General features: G+C 33.6%; 1 protein-coding gene and 2 pseudogenes across 3 annotated transcripts; 1 reads left to right on the top strand and 2 right to left on the bottom strand.

Annotated features, from left to right (window-relative positions):
- Positions 1-3575: 3575 nt before the first annotated feature.
- Positions 3576-4588, bottom strand: LOC145586138 (cytosolic sulfotransferase 15 pseudogene; annotated as a pseudogene).
- A 4459-nt stretch (positions 4589-9047) lies between these two features.
- On the top strand, positions 9048-18736 carry LOC145586083 (putative disease resistance RPP13-like protein 1). Of its 3 annotated transcripts, none has more exons than XM_081642815.1 (6): positions 9048-9256; positions 10386-10612; positions 12429-12749; positions 13143-16023; positions 16105-16166; positions 16948-18736. In XM_081642815.1, the coding sequence occupies exons 3-5, from the start codon at positions 12477-12479 to the stop codon at positions 16110-16112; spliced, it is 3162 nt and encodes a 1053-aa protein (XP_081498941.1). In that variant the 5' UTR covers positions 9048-9256; positions 10386-10612; positions 12429-12476; the 3' UTR covers positions 16113-16166; positions 16948-18736. The 3 variants fall into 3 exon arrangements, with proteins under 3 accessions (XP_081498941.1, XP_081498940.1, XP_081498939.1); XM_081642814.1 differs by having other exon boundaries at positions 10370-10612; XM_081642813.1 differs by lacking the exons at positions 9048-9256; positions 10386-10612 and having other exon boundaries at positions 10686-12749.
- A 792-nt stretch (positions 18737-19528) lies between these two features.
- LOC145586136 (cytosolic sulfotransferase 15 pseudogene) lies at positions 19529-21717 on the bottom strand (annotated as a pseudogene).
- Between the last annotated feature and the right edge of the window lie 1781 nt (positions 21718-23498).

The raw sequence follows: 23498 nt of genomic DNA, 5'->3' as shown, positions 1-23498 counted from the left end.
CAATCAAAACGAAAGCGAAACTTGTCATTAGGCCTCCTGATCACGGACTTGTTGTGAGGTTTCTTGGAACCCAAGTACTGCTCCTGAATAAGCTCTAGTTCCTTTTCCTGCACAAGATGTCGTTTCGAAGAATGAAACCATGTATTCTCTGAAGTACGGCGTTTCTGTGGTATTGTTGGTTGTATAACAACTACTGGTGATTGTTGTTTCTGCGGTTTCGTTAAAAACACAGGCTTCAATGCAGCAGAATAGTAATTTTAGCCTAATATTGTAATTAATTCACAAGATTAGAATTGTAAAATTGAAAGAATTTTTAGAAATTATGTCAGTTGACTTGGCTTGAATAACGGAAGCGTTTTACAATGTATACAAGTTTAAGGCCTTGGGCCTTGGAGTTCAAGTAAAAGACTGAAAATAAAACATGTGGTATTACAGCCAATGTGACAAAAATTATATTGCTGTATTATCTCATTGCATTTTCTCATTCACCCACATATTACAATATATATAGACAAAGTTGTTCATATGATTGTATACACAATAAAAAGTAAGGGTTGAAAAGTTAGGATATACTTCGTATTAGGTATTTGTAGTGTAAACTCAAATATTTCTTTTTCAAAAATGAATATGGTGCAATATTTGTGAAACTTCCTTGAAAACAAGTGGTACAATAATAAAATAAAATAAAATAAAATGAGGAAGTTGTAGTATATCTTTTCACAATAATATATCATATGATATTATTCTCCTATCACAATATACATCTATATCTCAATAAAATTTCTCCACCTTTCCTTTTCATGTGGACATTTTAAGCTTAATTATAGGACTCTCATGTAAGAGGATATATACAAATTTCAAGACTAGTGGTCTTATCTAGACCTGGCAATCCTAACCTGAAAGTTGAACCGAAACCATTTGACCCAAAAATGACCCGAACTAACCCGATCAAACCCGAACCCGACCTGAAATGGAGTTGACTCGAACATGACCCGATGACCCGATCTAAATGACCTGACCCAAAATTGACCCGACCCGAAATGACCCGAAACCCGAAGTGACCCGACCTGATTTTAACCCGAATTGATTGACCCGAATCGACCCGACCGGTAATGACCCGACCCGAATTGACCCGAATCCTTAAGTGAATAGGGTGAAATGGTGAATTACTTAGTTTAGGACTTTTTTCTTTCCTAAGTAATGGGTACTCACGATTTTTATATATTTTTTTTAACGATTTTACTTTATTTTTCCAACTATTTTTTTAAGTGAATTTATTTTGGTGACCTGACACAAACTTGACCTGAATAGACCCGACTCGAATTGACTCGACCCGAAATTAACCCGACCCGAAATTGACCTGAATTTGACCCGAAACCCGAATCAACACAACCCGAACCGAACCGAATCCGACCCGAACATTTGCTGACTCGAACTTGATCCGACCCAAATGACCCGTTTGCCAGGTCGAATCTTATTTACATATTTGCACCAAATGTACACGAGGAATTATTGTTTTTGAGATTTGCAGATCGAATGATAAGAAAAATAATAAATATTTAATACTGCACTACCTACTAAGCTCTCATCCTTTCCACTTGATTAGAAGAGGAGAAGAGAAGGGAAAATTGCCAAATATAGCCTTTTCACTTCTTTATATTCTTACTGAAATAATAATAATAATAATAATAATAATAATAATAATAATAATAATAATAATAATAATAATAATAATAATAATAATAATAATAATATTTAGTGGGTTGGAGTGGGCACCATGAGAAGAATAGATATAATACTACGTATAAAGACCCCTGTCTCTATTTTTTTGTCCCGTTAATTGGACTTTGCACGATCTCCAAGACACGTCTTGTAACGTAAATAATTCTATACGTGTATAAATTATAAAAACTTGATATTAATATAATATACAATGAAACGAATCCAACTAGACTACATGACTATATTACCTCTTATCAATTAATGGGAATTATAGTCAAAGTTTTTGATGTTTGACCCTATTATTTGCAATAGGGCAAAAAGATAGGGACAAAGGTGATGGAAAAATTATCTGTTGAAATCAAAGACTATAATAAATTAAAATACTTTCCTGATCAATGACTTGTCCTCCTTAAGTGTCGTGGTTTGGGACCCACTGTCTTAGAAGCGAAATACGCCACCACCGGTACAAATATCCTAGTGACGCATGCTCCCCCACATTTACACAACGACCTTCGTAATTCTTGTACCCGAACTTGAAGGTTGGAATTGCTCAAGAACTGTTCAGATCTCAAAGGTTAGGTTTTGTGTTTTGTGTTTAGGGTTTTTATTTTATTTTTTGTATTTCCACCAAGAATAAAAATAATCGGATGAATAATAATGGTGAATGAATAACAATAATATTAATAGTGAAAGAATGGAAATTCAATCTGACTACTTTCTTGATGGTTGGCATATATATATGTACTACATATATATACAAGCTTCACGTGGGCCCAAAAAACCAAAAAGATAAGTAAAAGAATTTGTCAGCATTTAAGGAAAGAAACGGTCAAAGCTCACAACACAAACCGTCTCACACACTCGATAAATCCCGCGCCGGAAGGTTCGAACCCGCGCCCGCAGCTCCAAACCCGCGGGTCTGACCTGCGACCTTCACGATGTGCTGCTGCCACTGCCTATCCGCAGCCTGGGCCCGCGCCCGCAGCAGCCCACACACCCCTACAAACGGACTAAAGCAGCGAGGTTCAAGTTTCTTGATGCGTAGAGGTTCATGATTGTGATATTAAGCAAGGTATTAACAAGGTTAAACATGGCTAAGTGCAAGGAGCATGAACTAACTCATTTGAATGCATTACTAAGTTTCAACAAATGGGAGTAGCTTTTTGCCAAGAAGGTTAGTGTAACACTTAACAAAAACATAGGTGCAAGGCCTGTTCACATTTACTAAGTTAAACTGAACTGAACTGAACTGATTGGAGCCGAACTGAATATTTTATGAGAGAAGGAAATTAGGAGCTGAACTGAACTGAACTGAACTGAAATCAAGCTGAAGTGAACAAGCTCGCAATTATTGTAAGTCTAACACTTAATATTAAAAACAAAAAACAATTTTGTTTATTTATTTATTTATTTATTTTTTTGGTTAAAACCAATGATGTTGGATTGATGCATGGTTACAGAAAATTACAGTAGTTAATTGCATAAATATTTATTAAAAAAAAAATATTTATTAAATCTTCTACTAAAAAGAGTTAAAAAAAAATTAGTGTAAATACTTCGTACATCAATTTTGAAGGAGAGAGAAATACATATAAGTAACAAATATCATGATCATCATCATGTTAATTGTAAAAGCTAAAATAGATTGACATTCGAGTCAAAAAATTTATTATAAAACCAAATCAACTATTCGGTTTGTTTTTTGAATACAAAACTACTCCGTAGTTAAGTTCATATAAAGGTGATATTATTGGACATAAGAGAATACTATCAAAGTACATACGAAATATATATAACAAACATATATTAAGAAATTTTTTTAAAAAATACTCTCAAACTAAACCATAAAACTCTTAATAAGACTTCAACATGTTTGGAAACTCCAAGCCAGTACCAGCCAACTTTTCATCCATGATTTGATTCAATCTTTCCATCATTTCATCACTTAGAAGGTTAATCCAATCTCCCACCTCACCTTTCCTAAATAAGCCCTTATTATCAAAGTTTAGTATAGATTTCCCATCCTTGTTAACTTCCAAAATCTTCATATTTTGAAAATTACACAACTTTGTAATCCCCTCGACAACATGATCTTTCTCCTCTTGTGCCGAAAATGGGCAGCCTAAAAATTCGGCTAATCTCATAACTTGAAAATTGACATCCCCTTTTAAATGTTCGTACTTTAAAAACAAAACCTTTTGAGGTGAATTCAGACTTTCTTCCCAATACCCTAACATATGATCCTAATATGGACCATTTCCTACTTACCCATACAATACATATCAAATGCCTCTTCTAACGAGAAAGACCCAAGATTAGTAGGCCTAATTTTACTCATAAAATGCCAAATTGACACAAAACTGTCAAAAGGGTTCCTACATATGTAAACAATCTTGCAATTAGAGTTGTTCTTATTCATGGTTTTAGGCAAGGAATTGTAAGGTACATGAGATGCAAAAAGCCTTGGAGAATCAAGATTTGACAAATTTGGAACTTGATTATTTGCACAAACCTTGTACTCCAAGAAAGGTACAAGGTCATGAGGGTTAGACCTCAACAAGGGGTGGTGTATGGAGTTGACATCAAAAGGACGTCGATTCACGATGACAAAAACAAGAGCTTTTAACCAAGTAGTACCGGATTTTGGAATAGTAGCAATGATCACATCACTATCATGAGCTTCAAAGTGGGTTTGAGCTGAGATTATGGCTTGAATTTCTTTGGGTTGACACCAAAAACGTTGAAAAAGGTAGAGATTTGGAGTTCTCCATCCTTTAACTTTAGTAAGGGATAAAAGTAGCTCCTTGCAATTTTGTGTTATGCCTTGGAACTCTTCTTCTTCTTTAGGGATGTTAAGAGTATCCATTTAAGATAAGTATGTAGTAATATTCTGAGATAGAATTTGAAAAGATTTAATGAATATATATTTATGATTTGTTATATATATTAATAACTAACTACAAAAAATGTGTTGGTCACATTTAGCAAATGGCAAGCCGAATGTATTGCATGGAGAACACATGTTTTGTATTGGACCTTAGCACAAATCAAGATAAGTTTAGCTGCTCAGTACTATCAGCAACTTTGATAAGTGACTGTAGCAAATATTAGCAACCAAGTTTAAGAGAGACCCTCAATTCCTCTTGTTGATAAACATAGTATTAATCATTATTAAAGGAATCAAATGGTAGTATTATTATCAAACCTTTTTATGTTTATGGGTAATAAAACTATTATTTTAAGAAGTGGTTGTAATTGTATATTTGTATCTATGAACAATGGAAAAAAGATGCATTTATTCACAAATTTGTCATTTGAGAAACATATTTCAGTTCATTTATCAATAGAGAAACTTGGAATTTCTCCACATTTAAAGTGTAAAAACCAAAAAAAATTTGGCTTAGTGCAAGGAATTACTGGAATCTTCCAATCTAGGGGTTCAATCTTCCCTAGAGATATTTTAAGGGTGAAACCTCCTTATCCTTTCGAATACCCCCACTCTCAAATTGTCTTGTTCGCTAATTCAACCTAAATTGACCTATGCAATTTCGAATTGATGTGATTGTAGTTCTTTTTACCTTCGAATAAATTGTAGGGTTGTATAATGTGCACCATCAAATTTTTAACAAAAAATTATGTAGGGTAGTGTTACCAAAACTTTTGGAAGAAATTTGATAGTTTAATAGAATTTTTTTTTTTTTTTTTGGTTGTTAAAACATGGTAGCTATTTTGAAAAATGACTATAAACTTGTTAGATATTAACACAATTTCCTTTTTTTTTTTTAAGAAAAATTGATCGGAATAATCCGACCTTTGGGACATCCGCTAAAAAGAATCCCACATTTGGGTTATTTTTAAATAATCCGACCTTTATACCTTTTCCGCTTAAAATGGTCCTAACCACTCATCCAACTTGTTATTACAAGTTACTTGACACGTGCCGGCCATTAATTGGTAAAAAAATTAAAATGAAATAGAAAAAATTAAATTAAATAAAAAACAGAAATAAAAAAAAAAAAAAAAAAAAAAACCCCAGATTCCGGCAGCCATCGGCCTCCCTCCTACCCAGCCACAATCTACCTCCCCGATTTCAGGCCATCAACTCCTTCCTCTCCCGGATTCCGCCATCCCTTTCCGTTTACGGCCATCCCCTCCTCGTTTCCGGTCACTCTATTACTTTTCCTCCCCGATTTCGGCCACCCCCCTTCCCTAGCCCACCACAGAAACCACCTCTCCTACCTAGCTTAATCGCCAAAATCCCACCTACTGCCCTTCAAGTCCCGAAATCCCACCATCTCTCCTTTTCCAGCCTCGAAACCTCAAGGGAGGTGGTATTTTAGTGCTGGAATAGTGGTGTTTCGGCGGCGATTCGATTCTCTCAGGGGTATCATTCGGTTCTAGGAAGGGGAAGGGAAGGGGTTTTTTGTGGTGGGCTAGGGAAGGGGGACGATTTCGGCGGGTAGGATGGGTAGAGGAGGTGGTTTCGGTGGGTGGGCTGCGTAGGAGAGGTGCAGTGGTTCCGGTGGTGGATCTGCCGGAAGAGGGGTAGCCTGTTTCTTTCTTTCTTTTTTTTTATTTTTTAATATTTTTTTAATTTATATTTTTTTTAACTTTTTGACCAATCACGTGGTGACACGTGTATAAACAATCCCAAATCACAAATAGTAACCTGTTTAACCGGTTTCAAGTCACTTGGGACCATTAAGAACGGATTAGGTATAAAGGTCAGATTATATAAAAATAACCCAAATATGTGATTATTTTTAGCAAACATCCCAAAGATTGGATTATTTCGGACAATTTTTCCTTTTTTTAAAGAGCACCACCATTATTCTGCAGTATTAATAACGTTTACAATTTTATACAGAGTACTTTCTCTGTTTTGTAGCAATTTATTTTTTATTTTTAAATTTTTCTTCACCTTTACTCATTTATTTTACTCATGTAGCAATAAAAAATTGAAAAATATTCTTCTTTATATTTAGGTTTAGGTGGCAATTATGATTATGGTAAGAACTATTCTTATGGTGAGAAACATGCTGATGGTGAGAATCACATAACGACATTAGGCCTGTTCACGGATCGGATATCCGATCCGAAATGTGATTTCGGATCCAATATCCGAAGACTCGGATATCAAAAATTGATATCCAAATCCGATTTGAAAAATTCGGATATCCGATATTCGGATATCCAAAATTTTCGGATCGGATGCTTCGGATATCCATTATCCAATATTAAGTAAAATTGTTATGATTACTTTCTAAATTTCACTAATTGTAACGTTTTTTTATCGCTAAGTTGTACAAAATATTTTAACAAAAATAGTAGTCCTTTTGGAATTAATATTATCATCAAATATATTAAGAATATTACAATAAGTTAATAATACAGGGTTAGTTTTATATGAACAATTTAAAAATTATATATATATTTCACTATTTTAGGCTTTATATTTCAGATATCTTTCGGATATCGGATATCCGAAACTCTGAAAATTAATATCCAAATCCACATCCGATATCCGCTTTTTCGGATCGGATATCCGATCCGAAATGAAAACTCGGATCGGATATCCAAAATTTCGGATCGGTTGCGGATCGGATTATCGGATTTTCGGATTCTCGGATAGTTTTGTACAGACCTACATAACGTACATCGGTATATGCAATAATTTTTTTTTTTTTTAGCATAATTTTTGACATTACAATTCTATTTTTTTTTTTGAAACAAAACAATTCTATTTATTTAATATAAAATTATAAAGTAAAAGTAAAAGTAAATCTGTATAATTTTTAGATACAATCCTTAATTTTATACTCCCTTCGTTTTTAAATACTTGTTTCAATTTTTATTTTCGATCGTTTTTAAATACTTGCTCCATTTCCTTATTTAGAAAGTTTTTACAATATTTAATTTATTTCTTTCAACTGGCAGATCCAATATAAATCATATTTAATTAATTTTATATTATCACTCCTCCAATTTTCTCAACTACTTGCTTTTTACAATTTTTTACTCTTCCACCAACCCAACTACCTTTATATTTTACTCACTCTACCCTTATTGATAGTCACTTATGACCTAATTTAAGTCCCAAAATGATAGTGTATTAGTGTCATTTGCTTTTTTTTTTTTTTTTTTAACTACTATTAATATTTTTTTTTATACCAAAATTACCTCCAATTTGTAATAATATTTGTGCAAAATTAATTTCTTTATGTAAATTTTGCATTTTTATATATTTTTATTACTTTCTCTCTTTACTTTTTTGCATACCCATGTAAATTTATCTTTCTAAAGTACTTTTACTACTTCCTATTTAAGCTATTTAAGTTTCTTAAATCCTATGAAATTTCACCATAAAAGACTATCAATTAGGGACGGAGGGAGTATTATTTTCACCATAAAAAAATGTTAATATAATGAAGTATTTGGTACAAATTAATAATATTGGAAGAAAAAAAAAACTACTATTACCATTCCACATATTAATATCTGTTTTTTTTTTTAACTACTATTAATATTTTTTTTTTATACCAAAATTACCTCCAATTTGTAATAATATTTGTGCAAAATTAATTTCTTTATGTAAATTTTGCATTTTTATATATTTTTATTACTTTCTCTCTTTACTTTTTTGCATACCCATGTAAATTTATCTTTCTAAAGTACTTTTACTACTTCCTATTTAAGCTATTTAAGTTTCTTAAATCCTATGAAATTTCACCATAAAAGACTATCAATTAGGGACGGAGGGAGTATTATTTTCTCCAATTTCTCCTAAAACTCTGCACATGGAGAAATGAAGCAAGTATTTAAAAATAGAGGAAGTATTACAATGAGTTTTTTAAGTAATTTTGGAGGATAAGTTTGTAATAACAAGTTGCCAAGCGTCCCTGTAGTTTTGCTTTTACTATGTAATAGTATGTACTTCGTGTCTGTTCTCTTTAGCTTATTTTCATTTCAATTCCTAATTTCCTTCTCTCATAAAATATTATATTCAAGCTCCAACCAGTTCAGTTTAGTTCAATTCTGCTCAATTCAGTAAAGTAGTTCAGGCCCTTCCTTCTTTTTTGTTAACATGTTTATTTTGTCACGTTACAAATTAAATTCAACCATTAATATCTTTAAGGAAAACTAAATTTGAATAATCTAATCTTTTGATTATTGTACAATAATCCAAACTTTATAACCCATTTTTTTATTAGGCCAAAATGACCAATTACATGAACACCATGTAATTTTAATTTTTTTTTTTTTATTTTTTATTTTATTTTTAATCACAAAAATAAAGGAAAAACAAAATAGAAAACCCCTTTCTCTTTCCCCTCCTCTCCTCCCTCCTTGAAAAAAAAAAAAAAAAAACCTTTATTCCTCTTCGTCATCTCTGATGAATTTCTCTCCTTATTCTCTTTTAATGATGATTTTCGGGCTCAATCGAAAAAGGCCACTACCAGCTTACCATTCCTGTTCCTCCATTGTTGTATCTAACCCTAGCTTTCTTCCTCCTCATTATTGCCAAGCTCATTGAGTAAGTGTTTGTTAATTGAGTTAAAATTTTCTAGTTTTTCATTATGATTTTGTATTTTATTTGAGTTTGTTTTAATGTGTGATTTGAGCTTGGGTTTTAATGCCTGATTTGAGCTAGTAATTGATGGTTTATTGGTTCTTCTGGATTCCAACGGTTGTCGATGCAGAGAAGAGAGGGAGCCCCCATTCATCCTGATAAACAAAATTTATTTATGGCATTTTCGTAAATATATTAACAAATTATTCCAATCAGCATGACATTTTTATAAATAAGTGAACAACTTTTATTAATATGGGAGTCCGATAAATGTTGACTTATTTATGAAAATGCCACGATGACCGAGAATTTTTATTGATTTCTTTACGAAAGATAAACAAAATTTGTTTCTCACCTTTTAGTAATTTGTCCTCTATTACTGATGATCAATGACTTCAGGAAGAACCAGTGCTAAGAATAATTTTCTGGCATTTTGACTCTTTAGAATGTTGAGAGGTGTTTTGTGCCTATTGAAGTTGTAGTGTTCATTCATGTATCTATATTAAAACTCCACGGATGATGCTTTGTTAGTTGTTATTTGTTACCCTTATTCATCTGATCACATGTTTTTATTTTATTTAATTTTTTTTTTTTTTGATGCGAAACTCTGAGTTCATCTCAATTCTTAATAAAGTCTTCAAATGCAGCTGCATTTCTGAGGTGTTTTTCTACTTGTTTCGGCTCACCTTGGAATTACGTTTAGCCTTACTACTTGCAAACAATTTCTACTTTAAATATTAGGCAGATCTCTTTTCTAAACCCATCCAACTTGATGGATAATTAAGATACACTAAGTAAAGGTTAAATCATCTCCCTTGTATTCATTTCAATTATAGAGACCTAATTTTTTTACACTAAGAAAAGGTCAAACTTCAACAGTAAAGGGTCTTGGTCTTTTTTACTGTACCATTTTTAAGTTGTGGAGACCTAATTTTTTCTATCTTTGGTTAAAAAATGTGTTTTGTTATCTCATGAATTGCAATATATTTATTTTTTGTTAGCATGCTGGTTAGATTGGCTTCTTTGCATTATATTGTTATGTTGCTCAAGAAAATTCAGTTGACTCATTTGTTGCAGATCGATTGGTTTTCAGTCCTGATACTCAAGGACCAAAAGAGGATATCTGGCCGGCAATGCAACTTTTGAGGAACCTCTGATGTCTCAGATTGGTCACCATCAAGGTGAGCACAAGTTCCAAATGATGCTGGAAACAGACAGCCCAGTAGCCATCCTCCTTTAGGATTTTGAAATTCAAATCCTTTCCTGGCTCTCAGGAATGTGGTTCTTTCTCTTATAAATGAAGTGGCCTCAGCTTTTCACGTAAGTGATATTTTTATTTTCTAGATAAGAGTAGGCAATGTCTTTTCTGCTGTCTAATTACATCATGGTGCTATGTTTAGGATGTGATTGGAAGGAAAACTCATTATCTTGCTGTTGCTAAACTCGCCCTCAGTAGTCTTGAGCTACATTTAATTTGTATACACTACTGATGTTATAGAAGTGTATAACATCAGTAGTGTATCCAAATTAAATTCTTGCCCTCAGTAGTCTTTTCTGGCTATTTAACACAATGATAAATTCTTGTGAAGAAGTTTGCATACACTACTGATGTTGTAGAAGTAGTAGTTGGTTCAAGCTCTCCTACTTCGCCCCCTCTTTTGCTTTCAAATTGACTATAGACATACTTGGCATCAAGTTGAAATGAGATTAAGGAAATGTCAAAGTCTGTCATGACTCGTGGGATGTAGTATAAACACTTTTGATAAGAAAAGAATGTGTTTTGTTAGCATCAACAGTAGTGTTTTGTTATATTCTTTTCTTTTGGACCTTTTGATGCTTATTATTGAGATCTAACGCTGAATTTTTTGGAAATTGTTGCTTATAATTGCTAATGGAAGTCTGATGCTTATTACATTTGAACTTTAGTTGTAAATCAATTTCTAACTTGGGATGTCTTTGGTTAATTTTTTTTTATTTTTTTCTAAACAAAAAAGAGTGATGTTCATTTACACTTTTTTTTTTTTTGAAACAATGTTCGTTTACACTAGAATACTCTTTGGATGTTTTCATCTTTTGGTATCTCATTTTTCTGATTAAATCCCCCCACTCAATTTTACCTTGTACCATGGGTCACTTACTACACCTATAATATTTACGCAATACTATATAACTAATTAAATTATAGCCCAGTCGTAATGTCTATATCATTGGATCTACTAGTAGTATTAAAGTATTCATTGAGGCAAAATCAAACTAGACCTTATACAACTATATTACGTGTATTGGAAATAAATTTGAAAATAATCTATGTTATAACCAATAAAAAGGGGCAAAATCAAACTAGACCTTATACAACTATATTACGTGTATTGGAAATAAATTTGAAAATAATCTATGTTATAACCAATAAAAAGGAACTTAGGGATTAGGAGTAAATATGGGGAATTATATTATGTTTACTAGTAATTTTAGCTACTTATAGTATGCAATCTTTGCACTCGGTAGATTGCGTTTTTTTTTAAGCCACTGTCTACAAATTATCAAGATATTAATCCCTTTGTTGCTACTCGTACTCGAGTATATTATACAAGTATATTTTTGATTTCTTCTTATATAAATTATACTATAACAATTTTAAAAAATTTAAGTTCCATACAATTTTAAAAATTAGAGAGAGAGGTTTCTTCGTTGATGTTATAGGAGTGAAACACAAATGCGCTACTGAATACGAGTATTTTTTTTTTTTTGAAAATAAATAAAACAATAAACAGTACTCCATAGTAAATGTTTTTGAACGGTCAAAAATTAAAGAAAAAGTTTAGAAATTATACTAATAATTAAAGAGGAGTTTGAAAACTGAAGGAGAGAGGAAGAAAAAGTTTATACTAATAATTGAACCTTTGTGACTTTATGACTTTGTGGGTACACCAATTTAGAAATTATAGTCACTTTACAACTATCTACCACAGTTAATCCTGCTATAATGTCAACTATTCACATCAATAATTCATTTCCCAACAACTCCAAACAAAGATTAACCAAAAATAAAAATAACCAAAAACAAAATTAATCAAAATAGTAGCTGATCTTATCAAGGATGGCCATTGGTGAGACGTTTCTGTCTGCATTTCTGCAGGCGTTGTTTGATCAGCTGTTGACTACCGGAGGTAGCCACTTCTTGAAGATGATTGGTGGTGTTGGTTTGCCTAAAATGATCAAGAAATGGAAGATACAACTTACTAGGCTGGAAGCTCTGTTGGATGATGCTGAGCTGCAGCAGTTTCACAGTAAACCTGTCAAGTTATGGTTAAATGAGCTCCAAGATTTAGCTTACGACATGGAGGATCTCTTGGATCATTTCGCAATTGAAGCCCAGCGTTACGAGTTGGAAAAGGCAGAGGAAGATCAAGTTAATGCACTAGATGATCACTCTAACCAAGGGATTCTAGACAATATGGTTTGTGCTGCCATAATACTAGTTAGATATTATTCCGTACTTCGTACTGTTTTTTTATTTTTTTTATTTTTTTTGGTACTTGCAAGTTGCAACTCATGAAACAAGTTCAACTTTGTAACTATCTAAGAGACTAAGATGAGATCTTATAACATTTACTTCTACATTGACATTGGACATATAGTAAGCTAATCCATATGACTATTTTAATTAATATAAGCATATTGATTATGGAACCGAAAGTAACCTGTGTAATCAATCATGTAATGTTGTATGCAATTAAAATAAGGAGTCTTGTACAGAAAGTTTAGAAAAAGAAAAACACCTTGAAGTTTATGTTTTAATTTATATGAGGGGAAAAAGAAAGTTTTAATAACTCTTGAATTCAATTATCAGGTGCAAACCATTTATGCAAGTGGCTCAAAAGCCGCGGGTAGTCTCTCCACCTTGTTCAACCCTGTTGATCAAGACATTCGAGACAAAATTGATGACATTACAGAGCGCTTGCAAGATATACAGGACCAGACCCAGAGTTTGAGCCTCACTGCAGCACACATGTTGCAGCAGCAGACCCTCCAAACAGAAACTATTCGACGCCAGAGAGAATCCACTTCTTTGGTTGGCAAGGTTTTTGGAAGGGATGACAAGAAAAAAGAGATAATTACAATGCTACTGAAAGATGATCAGAGTGCTGAGAATTATGCTGTGATTCCTATTGTTGGAACGGGTGGCATTGGGAAGACGACCCTTGCTCAGTATGTATACAACGATGAGCAACTGAACGGTTACTTTGATCTTAAGGCATGGGTGTGTGTCTCAGATGTGTTCGATGTCAAACGTGTCACGATAGATATAATTGACTCGGTCACCAAGAGCAGTTTCGACTGTAGCAACTTGGATCAGGCACAAGTGAAGTTGCAGGAAGTGCTAAACAAGAAGAAATTTTTAATTGTTCTTGATGATATTTGGAGAGACGAATATGATGATTGGTACAAGCTACAGGAACCTTTCCAACACGGTGCAGAAGGAAGCAGAGTGATAATGACAACCAGAATTGAAAGTATTGCAATGATGATGGTTAACAATCCTACTCAACGCAATATCATCAAGTTAGAAAGTTTGTCAAAAGATGATTGTTGGCTTATATTTCAGCAGCATGCAAAAGTAGATTCTGACCTCACCGACTTGCGGGATGTTATTATAGAAAAGATCGATGGATTGCCTTTGGCCGCAAAAGCTCTAGGAGGTCTCCTTAAAAGCATTACAGATAAGAACCAACACCGGAAGATATTAGAGAGCAAAGTTTGGGGTGAGAAGAGTAGTGTTTTGCCAGTTCTAAGGCTGAGTTACCATCACATGCCATATCATTTGAAGCGTGTCTTTGCTTATTGTTCAGTGTTTCCAAAAGATTACGTGTTCAAAGAGGTGGAAGTTGTCTTACTATGGATGGCTCAAGGCTTCCTGCCAGAAACCCAAACTGAAAGTATGGAAGATATGGGCCACAAATACCTCAATGACTTGTTATCAAGGTCATTATTTGAAAAAAGTCCGTTTGGTGGAGGCGAGTTCATCATGCATGACCTCATCCATGATATGGCTCAATTGGTTGCAGGTGAAGTTTGTTATGTGGCTGATGCCGATACACTGAGAAATGTTACAAGAATTCGCCATTTATTTATCTCTGAGAATTTTCAAACATTGGGTAATGAAATCATGGTTCCTCGATTGCGAACTTTTCTATGCAACTATGATTTGAAATTTGAACATTTAGATCTCTTTAAAAACTTACATTACATACGCACTCTAAGTTTATATTCGTATGTAATTGAAGCTTTGCCAGAATGTATTGGTGATTTAAAACACTTGTGCTACCTCAGTCTCGGTTTCAAAAGCATAAAAGTGTTGCCACAATCTGTCGGGAATCTTTGGAATCTCCAAACACTGTGCTTGAAAGGTTGTAACAAACTTGAGAAGATTCCATACATTGGATTACTCGTTAGACTTCGTCATCTGAACATTGATGACACATCTTTAAAGGAAATGCCGCCTGGAATCGGGAAGTTAACAAATTTGCAGACTTTGCACAAATTTGTTTTGGCAATTGGAGGTGGGTCCAGGGTAAGGGAGTTGGGAAAGTTGAATCAGCTCCATGGAAGGTTGTTTATCGTTTCCGGGCTAGAAAATGTGACAGAGGTTGAGGATGCAGAGGAAGCCCAATTGTGTAAAAAAGAGAATCTAGATGGGTTGAATTTGAAATGGAGAACTTGTACTGATGAGGTTGATGACAAGACTAGGAGAGATGTTATTGAGAAGTTGCAGCCTCACACTTCCATCAAAAGGTGTGAGTTGGATGGGTACATGGGCTCTAGATTCCCAAGTTGGTTGGGAGATTCCTCTTTCATTAACATGGTGGGCATAGTGTTGGTGAAGTGTGAGAAATGTGAATGGTTGCCTCCACTGGGGAATCTACCCTTATTGAAGAGTCTTCTGATTAGAGATATGAATGGTATTAAGGAGGTTGGTCTTGAATTGTATGGGAATTTCTCAACTCTTCCTTTTCCATCTCTGAAGACTCTAGAATGTTCTCATATGAAATCCTGGGAGAAGTGGGTGCACCCACCAGTTGACTACAAGGCATTTTCCGTCCTTGAAACCCTTGATATGTATGGTTGTCCATCATTGCAAGGCAATCTACCTCCTCTTTTGCCTTCTCTTGCAACTCTGAAAATCGAAAAATTGAAAAATATGGAAAGGCTTACTGGTCAATTGCTCAATTTCACCTCCCTCCAAAAATTAAAGATTCGAAAATGTCCTAAACTCCATAGCTTAGCAGAGGGTGGTTTACCCAGAAACCTGAGATCCCTTGAAATAAGAGAAGCGAACATAAAGCAGGCTGTAACAGAGTGGGAATTGCACCTCCTTCATTCACTTAGCTTTCTTGATCTTGAAAATGTAGGCAGCTGTGCTGATACACTAGGGTACATTAGCTATCCTGACCTTCCCTCTTCTTTAGCATTTCTGTGCATAGAGGGTTTCCGAAATTTGAAAACAATATGTTGTTCCACTCTTCCCAAACTGGAAGTTATGAATATCAAAAATTGCCCCAAATTGGAATCCTTAGGTGACAATGGCCTTCCTCCATACATTCGTGTCTATATTAAAGAGTGTGATATGATACAACAACAATTGATAAGTGATCCCAATGGCCGTATAACAATAAAGAATGGAAGATTCTCATTGCTTCTGTCTGGAAGTCAACCAAGCTCTGCCCATTCAAGTAAGTTTTATAAATGATAACCTCACATACATTTTTCATTTTTGCTTCCACTTACATGTTAAAATATCTCACTTCTGACAGCTTGTTGATACAACAAGCCTAACAATCAACGCAACTTCACTCAAGCAAAATATCATAAACTGGTTAGTATGAATTCAACCATCTCAGCCTAATTTATGCATTTTAATTGGCAACTTTTTGTCCTTTTTGAGCCTAATTAATCATTCAGTCAGAACATATTTTCACACTTCGTTTTTCTTTGTGTGTGTGTGTGTGTGTGTGTGTGTTGGGGGGAGGGGTATAATGTCATACAAACTTTGTATGCAATGAATTTTTTTTTTTTTTTTTTTTTTTTTTTTTTTTTTAACCTTCTAAAAAGACATTTTCTTTGGCTGATTACTAAATTTCAGATATTCTGTGCGGTGGCTTAGTCTCTAAACTAGGCTGATCTTGTAATTTCAAAATACATGCATTGGAAATTGTATTGATTAAGAGATACGGAGTACGTTGTTTAGGAACATTAGTACATTGTATTGCCTTTGTGCCTACTTTTATTTTTGCACTCTCAAACAGATGATTAGTTTAAAGTTCTAGAAATATGTAGGAACTTGAACAATCAACTAGCTAAATATTGCAAATAATTTAATAATAGTGGCTGGAGAGAGAACTTGATCAATCAACTAGCTGTATATATTTACATATCTTTCACAACACACTGCAGTTTAACTTCAAAATGGATTTAAAATTTGTGTCATTGTAGAAATTAATGAACATTGTAGTCGTAAATACCTTCTCTATGTAACTTGATAATTTCAAATTTACTTTTTTAGATGTTTCTAAGATGAGCTATAAATAATATTATTATTATTTTGTTGGAAAAGTTATAGAATATATGAGCAATGTTTTGATATATTGTAATATCAGGTACCTGACCTTCACATGCAACTGTTTGCTCATGCTATGGTGCTAAGAACTCAAGAAGCTAAGAAGCCTAACAGTGGTAATAACATCTACCATTTTAAGGTAATATAATGGAAAAGCTTGCCTTGTTTTAATTTTCAATTTAAGATGTATTTTCGAGTGCTGCTGATGGTAATCTGAAGAATTATGTTACCTGATTTGAACTTTAACTCATGGCATGTGTTTACTGTCTAGATATTTGGGTTTTTTGGCTGTCCCATAACTATTTTAATCTAATTCTATTTCTGAATTTATTCATTTGTTCTTCCAATTCTGTATCTCCTCAGCTTGAAGTTTGATTATTATTTTTTATTTTTTTATTTTGATGAAATCCATCGATGTATGATCATTTGATGCTTATATAAAGACTATGGATTTCCATGTTCACTGCATGCTTGATCATTGTTACCAACTAAAGATGCTCTAACTTTACTCCTCTTTAATGTTCCTTTAATTTAGAAAATACTATCCTCCAAATAGCAGCAAGCATGAAGCGTCTTTTATATTTGGTAATTACAACATCACACATTAATTTCCCTTGGAAATTAATCTAAATATGCCATATTATTAAACCATTGGTTTTTACTGAATTAAACACAAAGCCATTCTATTGATGCTAACCATTAACACACATCAGCTCTATAAGGCTAGAGTGTCTAATTTACCGTGTTATATAATCAGTTTATTTTGTAATTGTTTCTATCATGATTGGAAGACCAAGACTAGCTGTTATAATGTCTCTTACTCTTAATCCAATTGAACCAACCACCTTGAATTTGGGTTTATCAGTATAGATGATGAACTTATGAAATGCTGTGCAATCAACGAGCTTTTGGTGGGTTTTCCTGAGTTGAGTTAGCTTGCCTGACATAGAAAATCCACAGGACCTTGAAAATGTGTCATAGCTTTTAGGTTCTAACTATAGCTTGGTTTGGGCACAGTTCAGCTTCAACAAAGACTCAAAAATATTGATTTGTTTTTCAATGTGATGAATGTACCATTAATCTGTTCTCGAGTTTTGGTAGTTCAATTAGAACCTGGTTTTCTTCTTTAGGCTTGTGTTATTCCAGAGGTATCTCTGATTAAAAAAAAGCTCTTTGCTTATTTATTGTCGTGATTGGTTGATAATTCCAAACTAGTATATTCAGATTTTAATCTTGTAGTCACTCATAGCTTATTAATATTACTCTCCTTTTTTTGCTTTGTTGATAAAACTTCCTGCTGCTTTTGTTTCCTACCTTTAGTAATAATCTTGTGAGTGGTTGAACGCCCACTGAAAATTTAGTGTTCATTCATGTACCCAACTTAGTAGTACGTTCCTAAATGATGCTAGTTATTCACTTAGTTGCAACCTAACTATTAGTATTTGATCTCATGCATATAATAACACATTAACGATCTTAATTTTTTTATGTTGCTAATTGTTGCTAATGACTGCGCTAGAAGCTATACATGAAGGATGAAAAATTCAGTGGCATTGAACTATTGTATCCTATAATCTGTTAGGGAATGAAGGGCAATGGAGTTGACTTCTGCATATTGATAGTAGATGGTTTGTAGCCATTAAGGTATTCTATGATTTTCAGGTTTTATCATTTTGCATTTTTTTTGGACAATGAATTATGAGTGAATGCTTTCTCATATGTGTACAATAAACTTCTGTGAGTATTTTATGTTCACTTATATCATGCTTTCCCATATGACGATAGAATGATTGGTTCTACCCTGTGAGTTTAGTGAGTTTTTTGACAAATTGTGGCCTTTTTGTATTTTGTTTGTTTGTTGAATAGTTCCATTAAGTTGAATTTTCAATACAGATTCTAGTTTTTCATATTCATTAGCAAATTTACCATTTATATGATTTTTATTGATTCATGTACAAATACAGCTTCTTCTATATTTACGTACGTAGGGAGTTATATTTGACAGGAATTGTTATCAAAAGTTAAAGTTGTTGGTCATCCGAAAAATGACTACCATAAGATAACATGATGTACTAAATTCGATCTTATCATTTTCACTTGGCTAGAGGAGAAAAGAAGAGAAAGTCGTCAAACATTTTTTTTTTTTCTTTTTGAGGGTAATACCAATGATTTTGGATTGATTATTGATGGTTACAAAAACTTAAGTTGAAGGTATAAATATTTATTAGTATATCTTTTACTAAAACTAGTAAAGTACAGAGTACATCATTTTGAAGGAGAGAGAAATGCATATAAGTAACTAAGATCATGACAACAATAAATTAAATAGATTGGCATTCGCCAAAAAAAAAAAAAAAAAAAAAAAAAAAAAAAAAAAAAAAAATGATTGGCATTCGAGTTGAAATATTAATTCCAAAATCAAATTGACAATACATAACATCTTGATTCCAAAATCAAATCAACAGTACATGACATCTTTTGAACCAAAAGTAGTTCATAAAAAGGTGAAATAGGGCATAAGAAGATACCTTAAGTACTATATATATATATTACAAACACACATATTATGGAAATTTAGAAAACATACACTCACAAATTATAAACCATTAAACTCTAAGACTTCAATATGTTTGGAAACTCCAAGCCCGTACGGCCGTACCAGCCAACTTTTCATCCATGATTTGACTCAATCTTTCAACCATTTCCTCACTTAGAAGGTTAACCCAATCCCCTACCTCACCTTTCCTAAATAAGCCCTTGTTATCAAAGTTTAGTATAGATTTTCCCTCTTTGTTAACTTCCAAATTCTTAATATTTTGAAAACTACACAACTTTATAATCTCCTTGACAACATGATCTCTCTCCTCTTGTGCTGAAAATGGACACCCTAAAAATTTGGCTAATCTCATAATTTGAAGATTAATATTCCCTTTCAAATCTTCGTACTCTAAAAACATAATCTTTGGTGGTGATTTCAGACATTCTTCCCAATAACCTAACATATGATCCCAATATGGACCATATCCTACTTAACCCATACAATACATATCAAAGGCATCTTCTAATGAGAAAGGCCCAAGATTAGTAGGCCTTTTTGTACTCATAAAATGCCAAATTGATACAAAAGTGTCAAAAGGGTTCCTACATATGTAAACAACCTTGCAATTAGAGGTGTTCTTAATCATGGTTTTAGGCAAGGAATTGTAAGGTACATGAGATGCAAAAAGCCTTGGAGAATCAAGATTTGACAAATTTGGAACTTGATTATTTGCATAAGCCTTGTACTCCAAGAAAGGTACAAGGTCATGAGGGTTAGACCTCAACAAGGGGTGGTCTATGGAGTTGACATCAAAACGACGTCGATTCACCATGGCAAAAACAAGAGCTTTTAACCAAGTAGTACCGGATTTTGGAATAGTAGCAATGATCACATCACTATCATGAGCTTCAAAGTGGGTTTGAGCTGAGATTATGGCCTGAATTTCTTTGGGTTGACACCAAAAACGTTGGAAAAGATAGAGATTTGGTGTTCTCCATCCTTTAACTTTAGGATGGGATAAAATTAGCTCCTTGCAATTTTTTTGCTATGCCTTCGAACTCTTCTTCTTCTTTTGGGATGTAAAGTGCATGTATCCATTTAAGATAAGTATGTAGTAATATTTTGAGATGGAAGTTGGAATGATTTTAAGGAATATATGTATTTTTTGTTATATATAGTACATTTATATAGTGAGTATATGTAGAATAAAGACAATATTTTGTACGTAGGTACAAATGTACAATCATAGTATTAAATAAGTAATAACTAGCTACAAAAAGTGTCACATTTAGCACATGGCACGCTGAATCAAGAATCAAGATGAGTTTAGCTGCTAACTATCAACAACTTTGATTAGTGACACTAGCAAATATTAGCAGCAAAATATAAAGTGTAAAGACTAACAAAGTTTTGGCTTAGTGCAAGAAATTAAAGGAAGCATGGAATCTTTCAATCTAAGGGTAGGTTCAATTCTTATCTATCAATCAATCAATACATATCTATACTATATACTAAAATAATCACCAAAGAGGACACTTGACACAATTTTGTAAAAATTTTCCCTCCAAAATGCTATTTATTTAATTTCTTAAAAAAAAATTCTATTAATGAATTTTTTTAATAAATTTTATTTATATATATATAATATGCAACACATAAGAATTTAAATAATATACATTAATAAATTCAAATTTGAAAAAAAATTGTTACTCATTTAATTTCAATTAACTCTATTTCAATTGACTATTATTATTATTAAATCTTTATAAATTCGTGCATTGCACGGAGTCAAAAACTAGTATATTACTAAAATAGACACCAGAAGTGGCACGTGTCTATTCATGATGCAGTTTTTTCCCTCTAAAAATCCCCTTCCCCTTTTTATTATATTTTTTTTCATTTTTATGTCAATATATACTATCAACTACTTACTACTTTAAATTTGCACAAAATATTCACCATATCATATAACTGTAATAATTTTAATTCATGTATTTTCCATATTTATAATACAATATTCTCCCTATCTTTTACTTTGTACATTTTAATTTTTAAATTAGAGCTGACAAATGTGTCGTGTCATGTCGTGTTATGTTCCGGTTTGAACAGGTTGGGAAGCTTCAACACTAACTCAACCCATTTAATGATGAACATGTTGTGTTATGTCGATTTTTGGTGGAGGAATCCCCTCTCACCTCTCCATATATTCACATCATTAGGAAATGTAAGGCTCTCGTCTTGCATCGGGATTGGGAAGTGGTCGTGAACCATTGCTATAGGGAAGCTAATCGTGCGGCTGATTGGTTAGCGAACTATGGTGTCAATTCGGATCAAAAGATGGTGATTTTTAAAGCGGTCCTTGGATATCTTCGTGCCGTTTTATTGGAAGATTTGGGTGGAGTGGCTCGGCCACGGATGGTTCCTCTTTCAAAGAACTAAGGCGTAGAGCTATTTTTAGTTTCCTGGTTTTCTTTTTGTTTGTTTGTTTTTTGTTCTGTTTGTGTGCTTCTATTGCGGTTTTTAGTTGTTTCTTGTAGTTCTCTTTGGGGCTTGCCCCTCTTTTCCACCAAAAAAAATGATGACCGTTTAATTAACCAGTCGAAAAACCTTGACACAAACCCGCTTTTTTCGTGTCCGTTTCATGTCATGTTGTCGTGCTATATGAAAAAATATTAGCCTCATTCAATAAATTTATCAAAATTTCCATAATTTATTAGGTTTTTTTTAGTCAAGTTGAGTCGTGTTAATAAATACTCCCTCCGTCCCATTATTTCGTGTCTATTTCTCAAAAAAACACGGTAATTAAGGAGAATGGTGGAAGTAGTAGAATATTCTATCGGAAAAATAAAAAGTAGAGAATGTTGTATGGGAAAGATAAAAACTAGAGAATATTGTATGAAAAAGAGAAAAAGTAAATAATGATTTTTTGAGTATATGTGTTTTTTGTATGGGAAAGATAAAAAAGTAAGTAATGATTATGGGTTATTTTTAGAAACAGGCATAACATTTTGGAACACCCAAAATGGATTACAGACACGAAATTATGGGACGGAGGGAGTATATTATAATTGTTTTTTTTTTTCATGATATTTTTGTTAAAAAAATATTAGGGAAATTCTCAATGGTAACCCCCAACTTGTGTACCACTGAAATGGTAACCCTCTTTATTTTTTATTATACAAAATAACCTCAATTAAAAATTTATTCTCACAAGTAATCTTATTTTAATAAATAGGTTAGTTAAAATTAACTATGGTTATTTATTTTTATTTTTTTAATAAAATACTAATATTAAAAATAAAAAAAACCACCAGTCCACCACCAACCAACCCAGCCAACACCTTAACAACTTCCACCCTCACCTTCACCCAGCCACCACCAGACCTGACCCTAATCCAAACCCCGACATCCGCGCGCCCCGAACCCTTCGACCTTGACCATCGTGCGCCCAGAACCCTCCGACCTTAACAACCGCGCGCCCAGAACCCCCGACCTCGATTACCGCTCCGTTTCAGGCGAGGTGGTGGGGGATGGGTTACGGTATTCAGGCGAGGTGGTGGGGGATGAGTTACGACATTCAGGCAAGGGGTGAGGGATGGGTTACGGGTTTCCGGTGAGGGGGTTGGAGATGGGTTATGGGTTTCAGGCAACTAAGCGATGGGGTTGGGGATGTGAGTTTCAGGCGGCGCTCGAGGTGGAAGAAAGGGTAGGGGTTGGGAGAAAGAGTCGGGGTAGGGTCTAGGGGTCGGTTTAGGGTCGCTGGCGGTTGGGGTGGGCGCCGGTGGGGAATCTGTGCCGAACGCCGGCAGTGAAAGGGGAGGGGGAATGGATGGGCTGACTGGTGGAGGTGGTGCTGTGGGTGGCTGGTTGGTGGTTATTATTTTTTTAAAGGGTTTATTTTTATTTTTTTGAAAAAACCTTAACTATGGTTAATTTTAATTAAATAATTAATGAAATAAGGTTATAATTGGGATAAATTTTTTAATTGAGGTCATTTTGTGAAAAAATAGGAGGTCACCATTTCAGTGTTACACAAGTTGGGGGGTTATCGT

The sequence above is a fragment of the Chenopodium album genome, chromosome 16 (assembly GCF_948465745.1).
Source record: "Chenopodium album chromosome 16, dcCheAlbu1.1, whole genome shotgun sequence".
NCBI lineage: Eukaryota > Viridiplantae > Streptophyta > Magnoliopsida > Caryophyllales > Amaranthaceae > Chenopodium > Chenopodium album.
The sequence above is the reverse complement of the archived record's forward strand: the minus strand, read 5'-3'. Positions and strand labels throughout refer to the sequence as shown.

Coding starts and splice junctions, on each gene's coding strand:
- LOC145586083 (XM_081642813.1), top strand. CDS start 12,390: ATGGCCATTGGTGAGACGTTTCTGTCTGCATTTCTGCAGGCGTTGTTT. Junction 12,750..13,142: donor AAGGGATTCTAGACAATATG/GTTTGTGCTGCC, acceptor TTCAATTATCAG/GTGCAAACCATTTATGCAAG.